General features: G+C 31.7%; 3 protein-coding genes across 6 annotated transcripts; 2 read left to right on the top strand and 1 right to left on the bottom strand.

Moving 5' to 3' along the window:
• The first annotated feature begins 2,656 nt into the window (after nucleotides 1–2,656).
• Nucleotides 2,657–5,415, top strand: LOC148229279 (caspase-3-like). Its single transcript, XM_088196821.1, has 6 exons — nucleotides 2,657–2,683; nucleotides 2,734–2,810; nucleotides 2,871–3,082; nucleotides 4,617–4,795; nucleotides 4,880–5,003; nucleotides 5,074–5,415. Exons 1-6 carry the CDS (start codon nucleotides 2,657–2,659, stop codon nucleotides 5,298–5,300), a joined length of 846 nt encoding a protein of 281 aa, XP_088052947.1. The 3' UTR covers nucleotides 5,301–5,415.
• Nucleotides 5,416–7,000: 1,585 nt separating this feature from the next.
• LOC148229278 (caspase-3-like) lies at nucleotides 7,001–8,934 on the top strand. Its single transcript, XM_088196507.1, has 5 exons — nucleotides 7,001–7,188; nucleotides 7,248–7,459; nucleotides 8,072–8,250; nucleotides 8,316–8,439; nucleotides 8,538–8,934. The coding sequence occupies exons 1-5, from the start codon at nucleotides 7,118–7,120 to the stop codon at nucleotides 8,780–8,782; spliced, it is 831 nt and encodes a 276-aa protein (XP_088052633.1). The 5' UTR covers nucleotides 7,001–7,117; the 3' UTR covers nucleotides 8,783–8,934.
• Nucleotides 8,935–9,109: 175 nt separating this feature from the next.
• Nucleotides 9,110–15,912, bottom strand: LOC148229277 (transforming growth factor-beta-induced protein ig-h3). Of its 4 annotated transcripts, none has more exons than XM_088196494.1 (7): nucleotides 15,486–15,912; nucleotides 12,976–13,123; nucleotides 10,697–10,941; nucleotides 10,496–10,633; nucleotides 10,179–10,380; nucleotides 9,883–10,098; nucleotides 9,110–9,617 (listed from the first exon to the last, which is right to left on the bottom strand). In XM_088196494.1, exons 1-7 carry the CDS (start codon nucleotides 15,567–15,569, stop codon nucleotides 9,529–9,531), a joined length of 1,122 nt encoding a protein of 373 aa, XP_088052620.1. In that variant the 5' UTR covers nucleotides 15,570–15,912; the 3' UTR covers nucleotides 9,110–9,528. The 4 variants fall into 4 exon arrangements, with proteins under 4 accessions (XP_088052620.1, XP_088052621.1, XP_088052622.1 ...); XM_088196495.1 differs by having other exon boundaries at nucleotides 10,697–10,938; nucleotides 15,486–15,890; XM_088196496.1 differs by having other exon boundaries at nucleotides 13,018–13,123; nucleotides 15,486–15,876.
• Between the last annotated feature and the right edge of the window lie 872 nt (nucleotides 15,913–16,784).

Below are 16,784 nucleotides of genomic sequence, written 5' to 3'. Positions count from 1 at the left end.
TTGTAAATACTTGTGAATATATTTATACGTTATTTCGACTGTTTTAATATTGTCAACTGTTTTTGTGATTGGTTTTTATTGTTTGTAATAATTAAATAACAATAATAATAATTACTATTAAATACTTATAAATAAATATAAATAAGATATAATTAATAAAATATCAATATTAACTCTTAGTAAATATTAAATAATAATAATAATAACAAAAACGATTCCTTGTCGTAGAATCATTTTATTTTACTTCTATTATTTTATAATTTATTTGTAATGTGTTTATTTATTTACATTAAATTAATACCATAGTGACCTAACAAGTTACCCCAATGCGTCACGATGGTCATAAAGTTTATTATTTATTGTATATATATGTGTGTGTGTGTGTAATATATATTACATATTCCGCCTTGAGTGTAGATATGTTGCACTCTTGCCGGTCCCAAGCCCGGATAAAGGAGGAGGGTTTCTATCATGGAGCAAACCAACCAACGTGGATAAATCCAAATAGTTATGAAAAAATCACAAAGAAATAATAAATCCGCCCCGATTCATAATGACCTAGACCAGTGGTCGGCAAACTTATTAGCCAAAGAGCCAAATATGTACATTACAACGATTAAAAAAAATTGAGAGCCAAATCTATTTATTAATTTAGCAAACCTTTATTATAATTTTCCAAATCAACACAAAGACGTTTAAATTTAGAGCTCCATATTTCCTTATTTTTTAAATCGAATGCGCGAATGCGCGTGGATATTTGTGCCAGAGCCGCACTTAAGGGGCCAAAGAGCCGCATGCGGCTCCGGAGCCGCACTTTGCCGACCTCTGACCTAGACCATGGTTTCCCAAACTATGTTCCGCGGAACACTGGTGTTCCGCGAATTCAAAATATGTGTTCCATGGAGCCTAAATAGATATTTCACAAAAATTTGGAGTAAATTAAAAGAATGAACATATTCTACTTCATAATGAAGGCGAAGATTTTAGTACCTAGAAGTTGGGTACAGCAAAATAAGCTAAGTGTTCCGCCAAAATTTTCGGATTTACGAAGTGTTCCGTCGCTCAAAAAGTTTGGGAAACCCTGATCTAGACAATCGAAATCTAGATAAACGATTGGACTTCAATTTTGGAAGCTGGAATGTGCAATATTACAACCAGGAAAAATGCAAACAATAGCGGAAGAAATACTAAAACTCAAGATATATCTAGAAGCCCTACAAGAAATTAGGTGGAAAGGCCAAAACCGATCACCGGTTGTAGTGCCGTGGAAGAAGAAGAAGAATATGTATATATTATAAATTATGCATATAATTATATATAGTTAAATGTAACATCGTATCTTGCTATCAAGTTTTATTATTTATTATTTTTATATATAAAGAAATATGACAACCTTCAACAACAACCAATTGCAAACACCATTGATCAAAAACAAACGGTTTGGTTATTAGGGTTATTTTTGTGTACGATATATGTGATTTTGTATGCATCAAAGAAATCTTGTCGATTTGTAAATGTTTATAACAGGATGTAGGTCAGACGAAGAAAATATGCGTTGCAGATTTATATATTAAAATTGTCTCAGTGTGAGCATGACCCTGCTTGTCGTTCGCTTGTATAGTGCCGCGCGCGTACATGTGTGTGTAGGTGTGTGTACGCGAGCCAACACGCGGACCAACAAATAGATTTAGTTTTGTTCACTTTATATTTCCAACAATACGACTAAAAATGTTTGTTTATTGATATAATTAGAATGGTTAAATCATGTTAATCATACATATATAATTTTAAAATATAAAAATTGAGTATTTTGGCTGTAATGATGTGTTAAACAGAGTAAGTAGCCAAAAAATTATATCGCTAAAAACGCATGGCGTACAGCGAGTAATTAAGAATTTACCGGTCGGCGGTCTAAGGGTTAAAATGTACCATATAATTAAATATGTTTATTTTATGACATACTATTTAAATAATAAAAATAAATAAAACATTACATGAGGCCGCTACCATAAATTATATAACAGGTTTAGGAAGAAGGGGGGAGGGAGGTTAAAAGAATTGTTACAGTGTGAAACAAACAGGAGTCTGGCTTAATGATATCTTGTAACATAGAGGAGGGGCGGGGTTAAAAAATCACGTATAACATGTGACATCATTTATGGAATCCACCTAAGCATAAAATTGTGAGGTCATAAATTTACGTCAACGAGTTAAAAAACACACTAGAAAGGCTTAAGGAATAATTATGCAATATTATCAATCAACAAGATCTAGCGCCCAAGTTGATCGCCTGTAGTGCCTGCTCCTCGGGCCGATCCTGGGTGAGATTAGGAGAAGCTAGGAAAACTTAATCTGTAAAATGGATCAGAGCTAAAAACTTATTCTGATTTCTCAGAAACGTGAAATTTAAATTCATGTAATTTAGGTATCGCGCTGTTCTATAAATATATAAATGTGGAAAATATCTCAATGGTTAGATTTCACAATAGCATATTATAAACAATATTTTTTTTTATTGCTGACTAGAAATTATGTATGTATATAGAAAATATATTATATTTACTTATATGTGATTTATGACTATATTAATTTATGTTTCTTTTTTGATTATTCATACATTTAAAAGATAAACAATTCATTTATATATTTTACAGTGATGGGGAATTCAAATCAAATAGATAAGGTTTAAGATATGATGTTAATGTTTTTGTTCAGTCATTTTTTTACGCTTAGTCTGTCATAACGTGTGAGCCGGATTCAAATTTATTTGGTTCGAAAAATTCTGCACCATTTGTGAAAAATAAATTAAAGTAAGTGTACATTCTTTATTTATACGTGTAGGTCAAAAGTTTACGTGCATTTTTTTACAGTTTACCGATCGAAAGAACATTTTACGATAATGAAATTAAAGGAAAAGCAATTTTATTCAATCATTACAAATTCAGCGATAAAGATCTTAAACACAGACATGGCACTGCTCGCGACGTTGAAAGGTTAAAAAAGGCTTTAGAAAAATTAAATTTTAAAGTCGAATTGTGTCAAGATTTCAATTTTCTTGATATAATCGTAAAACTGCAAAAAGGTAAATATAAATGTTATACAGTGAAGATATTAGCAAACCAGAAGAATAAAATATTATATGTATGTTATATAAAATGTTATTTATTTAATTATTAAAATATGTGTAGTATTTTTTGTTAATATTCTTAATAACACTTATTTATGTTTGCTATTTTCTGAGCATGGAAACAAGTTTTATATAAGTTTAGAGGTAATTTAAGAACAGTGATAAATATTTTAGTTGCTAGGTAAAAAATTACATTCTTAAAGACAAGTGAGAAAATATGTTTTTTTTGGAACACATAATCAATTTCCGTTGAGATTATTTTTTTTCATTAAGATTATTCTTTCTTATATTTAAAGGGTATTATAGTATTTAATGTACACATATTTCTCTAACTTACTGATTTTAATCATATTATTTTGATTTATCGGTTAATCGGTTGATATGATTATTGACTGATTAATCATTGGTACTATGACCCTATAACATTTTTTTTGTTAAGTCTTTGTGGATTAATCGCTTTAATCTAGTTGGGTGAACAATATGACAAAAACAGTATCTTATAACTATAATAAATTATTATTATGATATATACAAACAAAGAAAAAATCTATATAAATGTATCTAAACATATTTAAAAGTAAAAAGCAACCATTAGTTAAAAACGATGTTTAATCAAAAAATTTTCCACTCTATGTATAAAATATAAAATATATACATAGTTTATTTTAGTAGTCAGATTGCTATTTTTAAACGTGATTTTAATAGTGTGTTTGATTACATATAGGTACATATATGGAAACTTAGATAAACTTGTATATCGATTCAAAAGTGAAATATCTTTATTTGGTTCTAGGAGTAAAGCATTTTTCATTGTACTGGAATTCCATATTACCGATCCATATTATAATATGTTAAGCATCAATGTGTCGAAATTAAATTACTCATTCTAAATCAGTTCGTAATTATGAAGAATATATATTTTACTTCATCGATCAGTTTACTTTTGAAACTTCTTTGCGAAAGTGTTATTTTTATTAATTTGTACATATATATTGAATTTTATAAGTTAACTAGATATATTTATCTACAAAAGAATATGTCAATTATTATACACATGAGAAAGTTTGAAACTCGAGGTCGAAGTTAGTTTTCAGCGAACATTTGTCGCTCCCACTTTTTCCAGAGACTTATAGGTGTCACAGCAGTAATCACTTGGATGCAGATCGTTAAAGCTGTACAGTTCTTTTCTTAAGGTGTGCCTTAAAAAAATCTAATGAGACAGATGTTGGTTCCCTTTTTATTTTTCATATTCCTATATAAAAGTTAGGTCTGTCTGAGGTCCAATCAAATTTGTTTCAGCCTAATATTTACCCAACACCCAACTTTTGTTTTTAGATGCCAGAGACATTATCTTCGTGAAGGTAACTCGTTCGCGACTGTTATTGATGAACGTGAGGTCTAGTGTTGGTTCGCACAACGTACCGGCGCAAAAACCTTATCGAATAAGAATTTTCTATGTTATTAATAAATAATATTACATTATTTTCAGTTGCAAAAATGGAACGTATAGAATTTAGTTGCTTGATCGTCGTTGTCATGACGCATGGAGATGCTACTGGAAGTGTATGGGCTTTTGATAAGAAATATTTTGTGAATAATCTATGGGATACTTTAAAACCAGTTAAATGTAAGCAATTAATTGGAATACCCAAGATTTTTCTTATTCAGGTAAATAAAATAAATTATGTACATTTTAGGCAGTTGTTAATGGTGCAAGTAATCCGTTCAATTTAATAATAATCTGATTAACAGGCTTGTAGAGGAAAACAATTGGACAAAGGCAGTATTGCAACGGACGGTATAGCAGCATCCGTTGAAAAACATATAAAATATCCGATGATGGCTGACTTTTTGCAGATGTATAGCTCATGTGATAGTAATGTGCATTTTCACATATAATTTTCAAACGATGCGTGAGGCTACATGTTATATTGTTTATAATGCAGGTTTCAAATCTTGGCGATACTCAGATGGAAGTTGGTTTATACAGAGTTTATGCCAAGTTTTGGAGGCCAAGGGTGAGGAGTGGCATCTTTTGGAAATACTCACTGTTGTCAATAACAAAGTGGCATTTGAGTTTGAGACCCCAAATGGAGATAAGCAAATATCGCAGATTGTTTCAATGCTAACAAAGTTTTGGAAATTCAAGAAGGCTGAGGTTCGAGTCGATTAAAAGTAAAAAACTAATTAAAAAGGTCGCGATAATTTACGTACATAACCAAAACATATATAGTAAAAAAAATGTATGTAGTATTTCGTATTATGTTATTATTGTGTTATAATGTATTTTTATTATTATAAAAACATATATGTAAATATTTCGAAAGCCATCAATTACCATAAAATAAAAACTATTTAAACATAATCTTGGAGAAACATAATTAGAAACAATACGTATTTATTATTTTACATATCCTTTGTAATTATCGGATGGTCGCCCAAAAATTCACACTTTGAAAGTTACGTTTCTACGAAGGTATGTACGGGAGGCGGAGCTAAGCAATAATACGATTGCTCCAAAATTGGCCTTCTCTCCCACTCATCCAATGCATCAAGCATCATCGAAAGAGCAGTACAAAAATTAGTTTGACATTACTATTAACTTAATCTCACAAGTACCCAGATCGCCATGAGGAACCAGAGACCAGAAAGAATAGATATTCACAACTGTGAGGTTTTACGACTTTTCTCATTCTACAATGCCGGCCAAATTTCGTTGTACATATATCGGTATAAATTCTATATGTATGTGTAATAAACTATGTATCAAACAACTCTTTTGGCACCTAACTGGTTAAAAAGCAATTGCTGATCATAATCAGCAATTTTATTGTCGTGCCAGTTTCTCGCTTCCCACAACCAAGCATAGGTAATTTTTGTCGAAATCACCGTTTTTTATTATTTTAATATTTATACACAAATAGTGGCATAGACCTGTGTCATTTTTGTAAGTTTGACAACTTGCTCTAAAATAATGACCCATGCTGGAATTTGCAGAACAATAAAGTTTTGTTTATATTTTTGTCTGTTTCTGCAGAACGCTGAATTATCCAAAAATACTCATTAATTCGTTATTTGGCACTTGACCATGTATCAAGTCAATAATATATATCTATGAACCAATAGTTGTAGCGTCATATTGCTAGTTTACTATATTTAAATTTTATTTTGGCAGTTAGCTTCAATTAGGTAGTTTTTTTTTATGTATTTCATGTTTATTTTCTGTTATTTTAGCGGCCATTAGAATGCAACTGCGGATAAAAACTCAATATTATTTTAATATGTACAAATAAGAAATGTACATTATCAGCTATTTAAAAATCATAAAAGTTTTTAAAAATAGTAGCTAATTAAAATAAAATTTCATTTTTCTTAAATAAAAATATAAAATAATATACGTAAACAAAGGAAATATATTTGATTATAATAATAAAAATGAAAATTGAATTTGCTCGATTGATTTCCGAGCCCCGGTAATGAATTATGTTGTTTAGACCAATAAAAAATAAGCATTCAAACATAAAACAAGATGGCCGAAATCAACGCGACAACAACGTGATTTTTTTACCCGACAATAATGTTTATCAATTTGCCATGTTCTCAAGTTCAAAAAAAAAAATTATCACTTAAGAAAAATATATGTAGTTTATAAAGGATTTTAAATATAATATAAATAATGTGGATTTGTAATAGTATTTCCATACAGAAAATTTATATTTATGATAAAATTGTGTTATATGTAAGTTATATGCTATTTATACCACATAGTAATATAGAAATAATTTAATAATAATGCAAATAAAATAAAATTTACCTCTATCAAAATATGTATTTTTACAAATTATATGAATTTTGTTTTACAGTGATAAACGTTGAGCAATTCCTTATCAATTGTAGCACATAGATACTATTAAAAAGATAAGATTTTGTCAGTCATTTCGATATTTCGTCGATGTTAAATATTCATTTCTGTTCGTTTTGTCCGTCATAATGGGTGAACCGGATTCAAGTCTATATTACAAAAAAGTTAATCCAATTACAAATGTAGAAGTTACTTACAAGTAAGTATTCAAACTTTATCTTACTCATTAGCCAAAAAATTTATCGCTATTTTTTATAGTTCGACGGTCGAAAAATCGTATTACGATAATAACATAAAAGGAAAAGCTATTATATTCAATCATCACAAGTTTGTTAAAAATATGGCACCGCCCAGAGAGGGCACTGCTTGGGACGCTTTTAGGCTAAAAAAAGCATTGGAGAGATTTAATTTTGACACCGATGTATGTCAAAATTATAAGTTTAATGAAATTATCGCAAAAATGAGAGAAGGTATATTTTTTATGTTTATTAAGGGAAAATATTTATTTAAAAAATATTAGCATCGCTTTGTACTTGTTATAAATGTACTTGTTATTAGGATATTTTTTTCAATATATTATACATATTTCTATTTGCTAAGATCATTTATAATTTACACATGTCCATCGGTAGGTAAACTATTGACATTAGAATTTACTCAGATTGATCTTTTGTGGATTAGATGTTTTTCAGTTGTTTTTAATTTAAACCTTGTGCTAAATAAGTTAATCTTTCTAATTTATAAAAGAAGAGTGGTTCAACTGAGGAACCTAATAGTTCTATGACATTCTGACTTATGTATATACGATTGTGGAAATAAAAGTGGACAAACGTACCTGTCACTTACACTATTATAACTATTGGAACAAGTAAATTTATTTTGAGATTGTATAAGTTTGGCAACGATAGTTGCTCATATAATACGCGTTAACGGCAATGAGTGCCCATTCTTTCGATAGTCTGTACGATAGATCTCGTTTATACCGTTGGACAAATACGATGCTAATATACTTACACATATATTTTTTTTAGTTTATATACAATATTATATATATTAAATTAAATATTATTAACCGTTTATAGTAACTCAAATGAAACGTTCAGAAATAAGTTGTTTGATCGTCATTGTCATGACTCATGGAAATAAATATGGACTTGTGTGTGCTTCTGACAAGCCATACTCGGTGAATAAGCTTTGGGAAATACTAAAGCCAGAAAAATGCAAAGAACTAATTGGCATTCCAAAGATTTTCTTCATACAGGTAATACATGTAAAAATATTATGTAGACACTTTAAATAATACTTCAATATGAATCTGAATAACAGGCGTGTAGAGGAGATGAATCGGACAAAGGCTCTATTGCAACCGACGATGTAGAAGGACCTAAGGAAAAACATATTAAATATCCAACAATGGCTGACTTTTTGCAGATGTATAGCTCATACGAAGGTAATGTGCCTTTTTTATTAAGGCTTGTAATGGATACGCGTATTTTTGTTTAAATTTAAATTTAATTTTACGTTATTATGTATTATTACATATTACAGGTATTGTTTCTTGGCGATATCCGGATGGCAGTTGGTTTATACAGAGTTTGTGCCAAACTTTGGAAACTAGGGGCGAAGAATGGCACCTTTTGGATATGCTCACAGTAGTCAATAACAAAGTGGCATTCGATTTTGAGACGCCCATGGGAGATAAGCAAGTACCACAGATTGTTTCAATGCTAACGAAATTTTGGAAGTTCAAGAAAGTCGAAAATTGGGTTGACAATAAACCTTCTGAAGTTTAAGTTTCATTTAAAAATGTTAATAGTTTTTACCAATGTTTAAAAATATTATTAAATGTTTACAAATAATATTATTATTATTTAAAAATGTTGAGACTAGCATTGGATCACAATGGTCAATGTTTATAGTTATGTATTAAGAGTTTTGTAATTATCCCTAATTTATGTTTTAGAATGTTTGTGACGATTTCTACTTTTGGGAGTTATCATTTCATGATAATAGAATTTTCTCAAAAATAGCTTTTTTGAGGAGCTTGTGATTTATTCCAAAAAAATTATGTTAAAGTTCATGTGGATTATATTAAAATGACACGCAACAAAACAATCAAGTATGTTTTATGTAACAATCGTTTTTTATTATATGTATATATATTTACACACTTATTTAATACAACTTTATGAATGTATATACAATCTTATTACAAATCTTATGACATTAATACATGGTTTTGATGGCTATGTTTATTTTATTTATTCGGTATATAATGTTTTTTTGTATGATTTATTAAATATTAAACTAACATTATTTATATTTACATGGTTTAAATCTATGATATAGCTAAGGTGAAAGAAACACAAATGGTTTTCAAATACTTTTTGAATAATAAGAAACGCAAATAAATAATTAACTATAATAACAATGGTGAATATAGGCTCTTTGCGATGTTTTTCAGAAGATATAAGGCGAAATGACGAGCTTCACTGAAGCCAGTAAACTGATATTATGATTTTACATCAAATGCATCAACTTATAATAGCGTATCAATGGCATGTATGACACCGTTGGTTGCTGGTATGTTGTGGGTGATGACGTGTCCAGAGTTTACCTTGATTCGACCTGAAAATAAAAACATTATTCATTATTAAATAGTTATACCAAATTGAAACAATAAACGGGTTATATATTTTATATTTGTAGTGGGCGTGAATAAGTTGACAACTCGACATACATGACATTTGCAACTAACCGCATAATAATAGGGAGGAGTCATGCGCAAAAATAAAGCCTTTTTCAAGAGACTAAATAATAAGGATTGTTAATATAATTTACGAATTGTACAATATATTAGATACTACTTAGTATATTTAGATCGTATAATTACCAGCGTTCTTTTGTAGAGTGATTGGTTTTTCGAACTCCATGCTTTCTCGCACTTGGTAGTATCTCATTCCAGCACTGAACAAAGTTCCTGGAGTAATGTGTTTCATGACAAAAGCTTTCGCTGCGTCTTTGTCAGTTACTAGCTTTTGTAACTCGTCGGACTTCAAGTGTGTGAACGCACGATCGGTAGGCGCAAATACTGTGTAAGTTCTAGAGTCTATAACCATATATAATATAGATATAGCTTTATATTTTTGCTAGATAAAATATATTTATTTTAAGATATAGTCAACAAACCAGATAAAGTCTCTGTTAAGCCGCTGGAGAAGAGAGCCTTCAAAAAGTTAGTGAATCTCCTTTCTCTGTCAGCTTGTAGCGTTTGAACTATATCTCCAACTGGCAATGGGAACATGACTCGATCTATTGCGTGAGTTATTCCTTGAGGAATGACTATATCTTGCTTCTCAGTGATCACTCTAGCTCCGTTGACGGTAGTTACCTAAAAATAACCATTATTAATCAACCAATTATTCATGAAGCAAACACCCTGATCCATGTGTAACGCATGAAGTTAGTCGCGAGTGGAACAATATTTTTTTTTAATTCATGGTTACCTTAATCTCGTTCCATTCAACATCATGCATGTCGTATTGATTGACCCTCAATTGGGTTCCTGCCAATGATACTCCTGTCATCTCATCTTGCAGGGTAGATATTTCAAACGCACCAGGTATTACATGATGCAATAACAGCTGTAGCAAAGATGTTTAAAATTATTCAATGAAATTTTTATTTAAAATATTTTTATTACTTACCCCACTCAATAGTCTTGGATTTTCCTTGAACTTCTCCTCGGCTTTGTCGGGACCTCCTAATTGAATCAACAAAGTCCGGAATGCCTTATCAGTTGGAGCAAACACCGTATAAGGTCCAGTTTCGTTCAAGATGGAATCTAAACCAGATTGCCTCAAATACTTTGCTGAGGCAAACAGTCCATTCTCTTTCAGTATTTCCACTAGTCCTGGATTGGAGTTTGAAGTAAACGGTGGTTGAGTGCCTTCTGGAATAGATTTCGGCGTTGTAGATCTAGCGATCAAAGTGGTACTTGGATAGTATGTGCTCGAGCTTGGATAAATGGACACGGTGTCGGCGCTAAAGCTGGAAGTCGTGGGCGAAGCAATACTGGGTGTTTGAGAGTATTGGTTATTAATCTCCTCGTCTTCGTACGTCGAACTTTTTGCATTCAGAGCCATTTGATGTCCATTGACTGTGGTAGGCTGAGCTTTTGTGTAAAATATCGTACTTGGCGAGTTGGATCTTGAGCTCAGAGTATAGGATGGAGTAGCCGTCGTAGCTTCTAGCGTAGAAGCTGACGTGGATTGCGGATGAGGACTGCCGTTATGATTGATGGATAGTAAAGATGGAGAGGCAGAGTTGTAATACTTGGGCGCTGGAGTTACGTTTTTCAGCTTTGTTGCTTCAAAGTCATCGTAGATGCTAGCGGTTTGGCTGGTCGCAGTAGCTCTAGGGAAAGACGTAGCCTGTCTTGTTAATGTAGTCGCTTTAGGTTGATCGCTCAAAGGATTTCTTGTAGTAGGTTTCACGTGAGGCCTTTTGCTCGGAAGTTTAATCTCGCCTTCTTTGATCTTCTTTAAGATCCCATCAATATCATGACCTGGTTCTTTATCGCCATTGCCTCGCACGCCTTTGACTTTGAATGATCCGTCGCCTTGTTCTTCGATAAACACGAAAGTCACTTTCTTCTGGTTGGTCAAGTTGGAAGGAATTTTGTCTATTTCTTCTAATTTTCCATTTCCGAATTGTTTAATGACTTCATAATCAGCATCCGGAGGCAGTACGCCTTTAGTTATATCATCAAATGAAAGCTTAGGTTGCTTCGGCGCTCTGATCTGATTGGGCGAGTGCGACACTATTTGAGAAAGCGAAGAAGAATCCGCTGACAAAGGAGTAGCTCCAGCTATTAAATTCGGATCAGTCGTTCTAATCACTTCAAATTTTTCTCCATTCGGTAAAGATATCTCTCTGGACGTAAAGTTCTTACCGCCGAAGTCTTGCGAATTTTCCGCAATTGCCAATTTTAATTGTTTTAGTAAGTCTTGCCGTTGGAGATGTTGCAACTTTGATGGAGAAATCTCTTGAGGTGATTCTTTAGTAGATTTTTTTGGTTCGTCGGTATTTTCGATGATTGATTTTAGTTCTTTGTATATTTTTTGTCTGTTGCTTTGCAAGAAAAGTTCCGGATTGTCTCCTTCCGATCGGGATTTTGCTCGTTGTCTGGTTCTAGATTTTGGCTTTGGAGTTGTGGTGGTAGTCGTGGTAGTCGTTGGGTGTAGTTCATCGTATTGTTGGAGAGCTTTTTTGAATAGACCAATTTCTTGCGGAAGAATTTCTCTCCCTTGTTCAGTATTAAAGTCGCTTATGGGCTTAGCGGTGGCATATATCTCTTCTTGCTTCTTTTTTTGCTTCAAAGTGAACTCTTCGTGTAATTTAAAAACTTTTTGCTGTTGCTTCTGTTGTTGTCTGTCAAGGAATTGCTTATGTTTCTGTATAATCTTTTGCCTTTCTTGCAACTCTTTGAGACGCTCGAGATCTTGTTGTCTCTGTTCGTCAATTAACGATTGCAGTTGGCTGTGTTGCTGAGTCGAAAATAATGGATTCGTTCCGAGAGAGTTTTGGAAAGGTATTTCGACATTTAATTGTTGCTGATTTGAGACTATTTGCGAACGCTGTCCGTTTTGATTAAAGTTAAAGGCGCTTTGATCCACTGTTATTGTCGGTATAGTTGGCAAGAACGAACTCTTTGTAGCTTGTTGATCTTGCTGGATAGGAATCTGCCTCTGGTGCCCGTTCGTCAATTGCGGCTGTTGGAAGAAGGAAGACTGTTGCAAGTCGGGGTGGTTGGGTTTAAAGTCAGTCTGGACAAGCTGCTGGGGCTGGGGGAGTTGAGGTAAGAAAGCTTGTTCGTTGGAGATTAGCGGCTGTTGGAAGACGAGCTGCGGTGGCGAGGTGTTAGGATTTTGTTGAAAGGCTGTCGGTGTTTGCACGAAGATTTGCTGATTTGGATTAAACGGACCTGGCGGGCTGATGGGAGCTAAGGGCGTCCGCCAATTATTACTTTGGGGGGTGTCGGCGCCAGGTTGAGCTGCGAATCTGTGCTGATGTTGTTGAACGTCAGTCAAAATCTGACCCTGTTGAGCGAATGATATGGGCCCATTGTCGTTCTATAAAGAAATAATAGCAAAACATAATTTTTTTTAAATTTTGTTGAAAAACTGTTTTTATTCAGAAAAAATGCTTTTATTAAAAAAAATGCGTGCTGTCTCTATCACCAAAAAGTGGTTCTCTTTGCTATCAAATAAACTATTGAATGAAATTGTACTTTTCTATACAATAAATATTTATTATAAGACTATTAAAATAATAGCGATTTATATTTGATTAAAAACAGCTTCTGTACGGCTTAATAACAGTATTCAATTATAGCTACGTTGGAATTAAAATAATTCGTTTAATAATTTATTGCTTGTGTACGAGAAAAGAAGCAACTAATTTGCTTATATTTATAGCAACGTCGCTATAAATATAAGCAGATAATATATGATAGCTAGCATCTAAAAAATAAACATTATAATTAAAGCAAATATGTTCATATTCAGTAATTTCGAATAAGTAATATTAACTCTGGTATTATAAACCATTCAATGTTTTAGATAGGACAGAAGAATTTGATTTATTTATTGGGTTCCTTTTTGATAGACTTAATATATGCATCTACAGTATTTCAGGTAAATTGGAATCATATTTGGATTATGAAAATTTATATATGCACTTTAAAAATTAGACATTTAATTTTTTTCATGTTTATTTTGCAGAAGAATAAATAAAATTAGCTGAGATATATATTTATATATTTTTTGATACTTCGATAGTGACGGACCTGTCATGATCACGAATTTTTTTGAATTCATGATAATGGCAGGTCCATCACTGCCGAAATATCCAAGCCCAGCATTTAAAAAATATATTATATAAAATATACATTAAAAAACTTATGTTTAATAAAACGGCTTTTACAATAAAGTATTTTATAAGAGTGCATAATATAAAAGACATATTTATATAATATGAAGTTAAAATTTCTACCATGTCCGTGAACGAATTCACGAGCGTGAGAAACAAATTCACTTTTGAAAACGAAAGTAAAAACGTTCGTCGTTTGTTCTTATTTCGTTTGCATTTACATTATACACCATTGTTTGTTTTTTTCATTATAGAAATTGCGCAAGCAATTATGATCATAAAAACGTCTTATCCTAATATTAAATATGAATTAATTAACTATTAATCATTACAAGCGTACATACGTTTGATGTTCGGCACGAAAAATATCGAAAACGTATGGAGGAAAAATATATTTTTATTTAGTTTTGGCCACAACAGTGTTTATTTTGAATCAATGAATTATTTAGTATTACGAAGTGCTCGTACGCTCGATATTCGCGGCACGGAGAAATGTCGAAAGTGTACGGGGTCGTTTCGTTTAAAATTAATTTATTTTTTATTATTTGCAATTCGTTGTGCGGCGAATGTCTAATTTTTCGCTAAGCGTTTTTGTAAGCATTCGACCGACGTTGCATAATTGTCGTAATGGACGAACGCTGACCGCTCGTTTTGCACCACTGCAGCAAATTAAATGATTCAATCTGGCCGATTTATGCAACTAGATGGCGGCCAATAGGTTATGTTTTGAATTTCGATGATCGGTGTTGCCACAATTGAAATAAAAATCAGATGCACGCTATTTATGACTGAGACGGAAAGAAAGGGGGTCATCGATTTATAAATATTTAGCGATGGACTGTGTAATTTCTAGGTCGCAGGGAGATGGAGAAAACGAAAATTTACAATTCGCGCACATTAACACGTTTTTTTATACGTCGGAATTTAATACTTTATTATTATTATAAAAAATGTAATAAATTGATAATATATATCTTTAAATTATGATGGTGGCTATATATGTATTTTTGCATACTTTGCAGTTAAGATAATATCCTTTAGATGATTGTTTATTTTATTATTTTAATTATTTTTAACTATAATATGCTAATAAAAACGATCATATCATAAATAACAACTGACATAAAAAGTTAATGAATGTTTTTCCCTATATTTTTTTTATTAAATACAAACGATAAATTATCCTTATTAGGAACACATTTCTAAAAATTATCATATGATTTAAATATTTGATAAAAGTGGGTTAACTGATATGTATATGATACAAATGTTAAAAAAATCTTAGAGAAGCATGGATGTAAAAATATTTTAAATTATAGCATAAACAAATAAAATAATACCATATATATAACTGAAATTTTTAAACTATCATTAAAATATTGTATTTTTTTTGTTTTTATCGTTTCATACATATACATATATATAATAAATAATTCTTAGTACTTTATATTAGGAAAAAAAAAATTCAGTAATATTCAAACTTATAGTTTGATGAAAAAATTTCTTTCATTTAAATAATAATAATAATTATAATACACTCATCGTTTCCATCACTGTACCCACCCTAAATCCTGTTATAGCGAAAGCACCACCGCAACACAAAACCACCACTAATCCAATACAGCAGGACATTTCCTTAGGCACCATTTTTATAACGCGGTTCTTAACTTCTATATTTTATAAAATATTTTTCAATTTAAAAAAATCAAAAACACTTCATAGCACAAGGATTTAACAGCACAGTTGTTCTTCGCGTGACACTTCGCGTCTCTTTCGTGGTCGAACGCGTACTGAGTCTTGTGCTGCTCTTCCACCAGCCTCCTGGTGAATGTCTTCAACCACCACCTACTCTCCGGTTATTAACATCTTCTCGTGTCCGAAGAAGCTCTTTCTCCTCCTGCACCCACTGCAGCCGAGAGACAAAGAGCTGAAGTGAATGTTGCCTTCTGGTCATAGGTTGCAAGACGCGAGGAAGAATTATTTATTCGCCATTTTGTGCGTGCGGATGTTGAATTATAAACGGTGACCATGTTTAAGAAGATAAAGATCTATCCGTTAACTTATATAAAACAGCGAATCTAAAGCTTATATTATTTTATACTTCACATTATTTAAACATACAAAGAGCAATATATTATTAGGTGAATCTAAACTTTAAAGTTATACTAACTAATATGTACTACATATCTTGTTTTATATTAATCATCACAATATTCATCCACGAGATTAGAAAAATCTATGAAAACTTATCTATCGGTATTATTATTATATAATAATCATTAATTCTGATTTTCCAGATATGAAAGAAATTGTAAAACATCAAGATTAATATAGAATTTAATTCCTGGTCTTTCAGGCATTGATCACCGATTTATACCACAGATATGTATATCATGCTGGTAAATTTGAATTTGAATACAATTTGTGCAGTGATAAATATATACACCTGTCTGTTTTTGCCGCAGTACTGTGTTACATAATCTTGGTATCGTGTCGAAGATCGTGTCGAACTCTCGGGAATTTAGGTGGCCGGTCGAGCTTCAATCCGAGTAACCGACACAAGTTAATCAATTAGATGTATTCGATATTTTTTGCAATTTGACCAAATTATTATAGATTACAATCTATGACTATTTATGAACATAGGAAAAATAATCTTTCTAATCATAACTACATAATTAAAATGAAACATTCTTATGTAGTATGCAAAAATAAAGGTATTCAAATATTTTTCCAGGGAAGGTATTAGAGATTCTTGCAACTGAGTTAAAATCTGATAGTACTGAGGCTAGATGTACTAGGTTCTATGCTCTATTTTTCTGAAGAGTCAGTAGACAAAAACACACACATTTAGAATTCACG

This window comes from Plectrocnemia conspersa, unplaced genomic scaffold (assembly GCF_051122295.1).
Source record: "Plectrocnemia conspersa isolate PC_06_02 unplaced genomic scaffold, ASM5112229v1 ptg000011l, whole genome shotgun sequence".
In the NCBI taxonomy this organism is placed as follows: Eukaryota; Metazoa; Arthropoda; class Insecta; order Trichoptera; family Polycentropodidae; genus Plectrocnemia; species Plectrocnemia conspersa.
The sequence above is the reverse complement of the archived record's forward strand: the minus strand, read 5'-3'. Positions and strand labels throughout refer to the sequence as shown.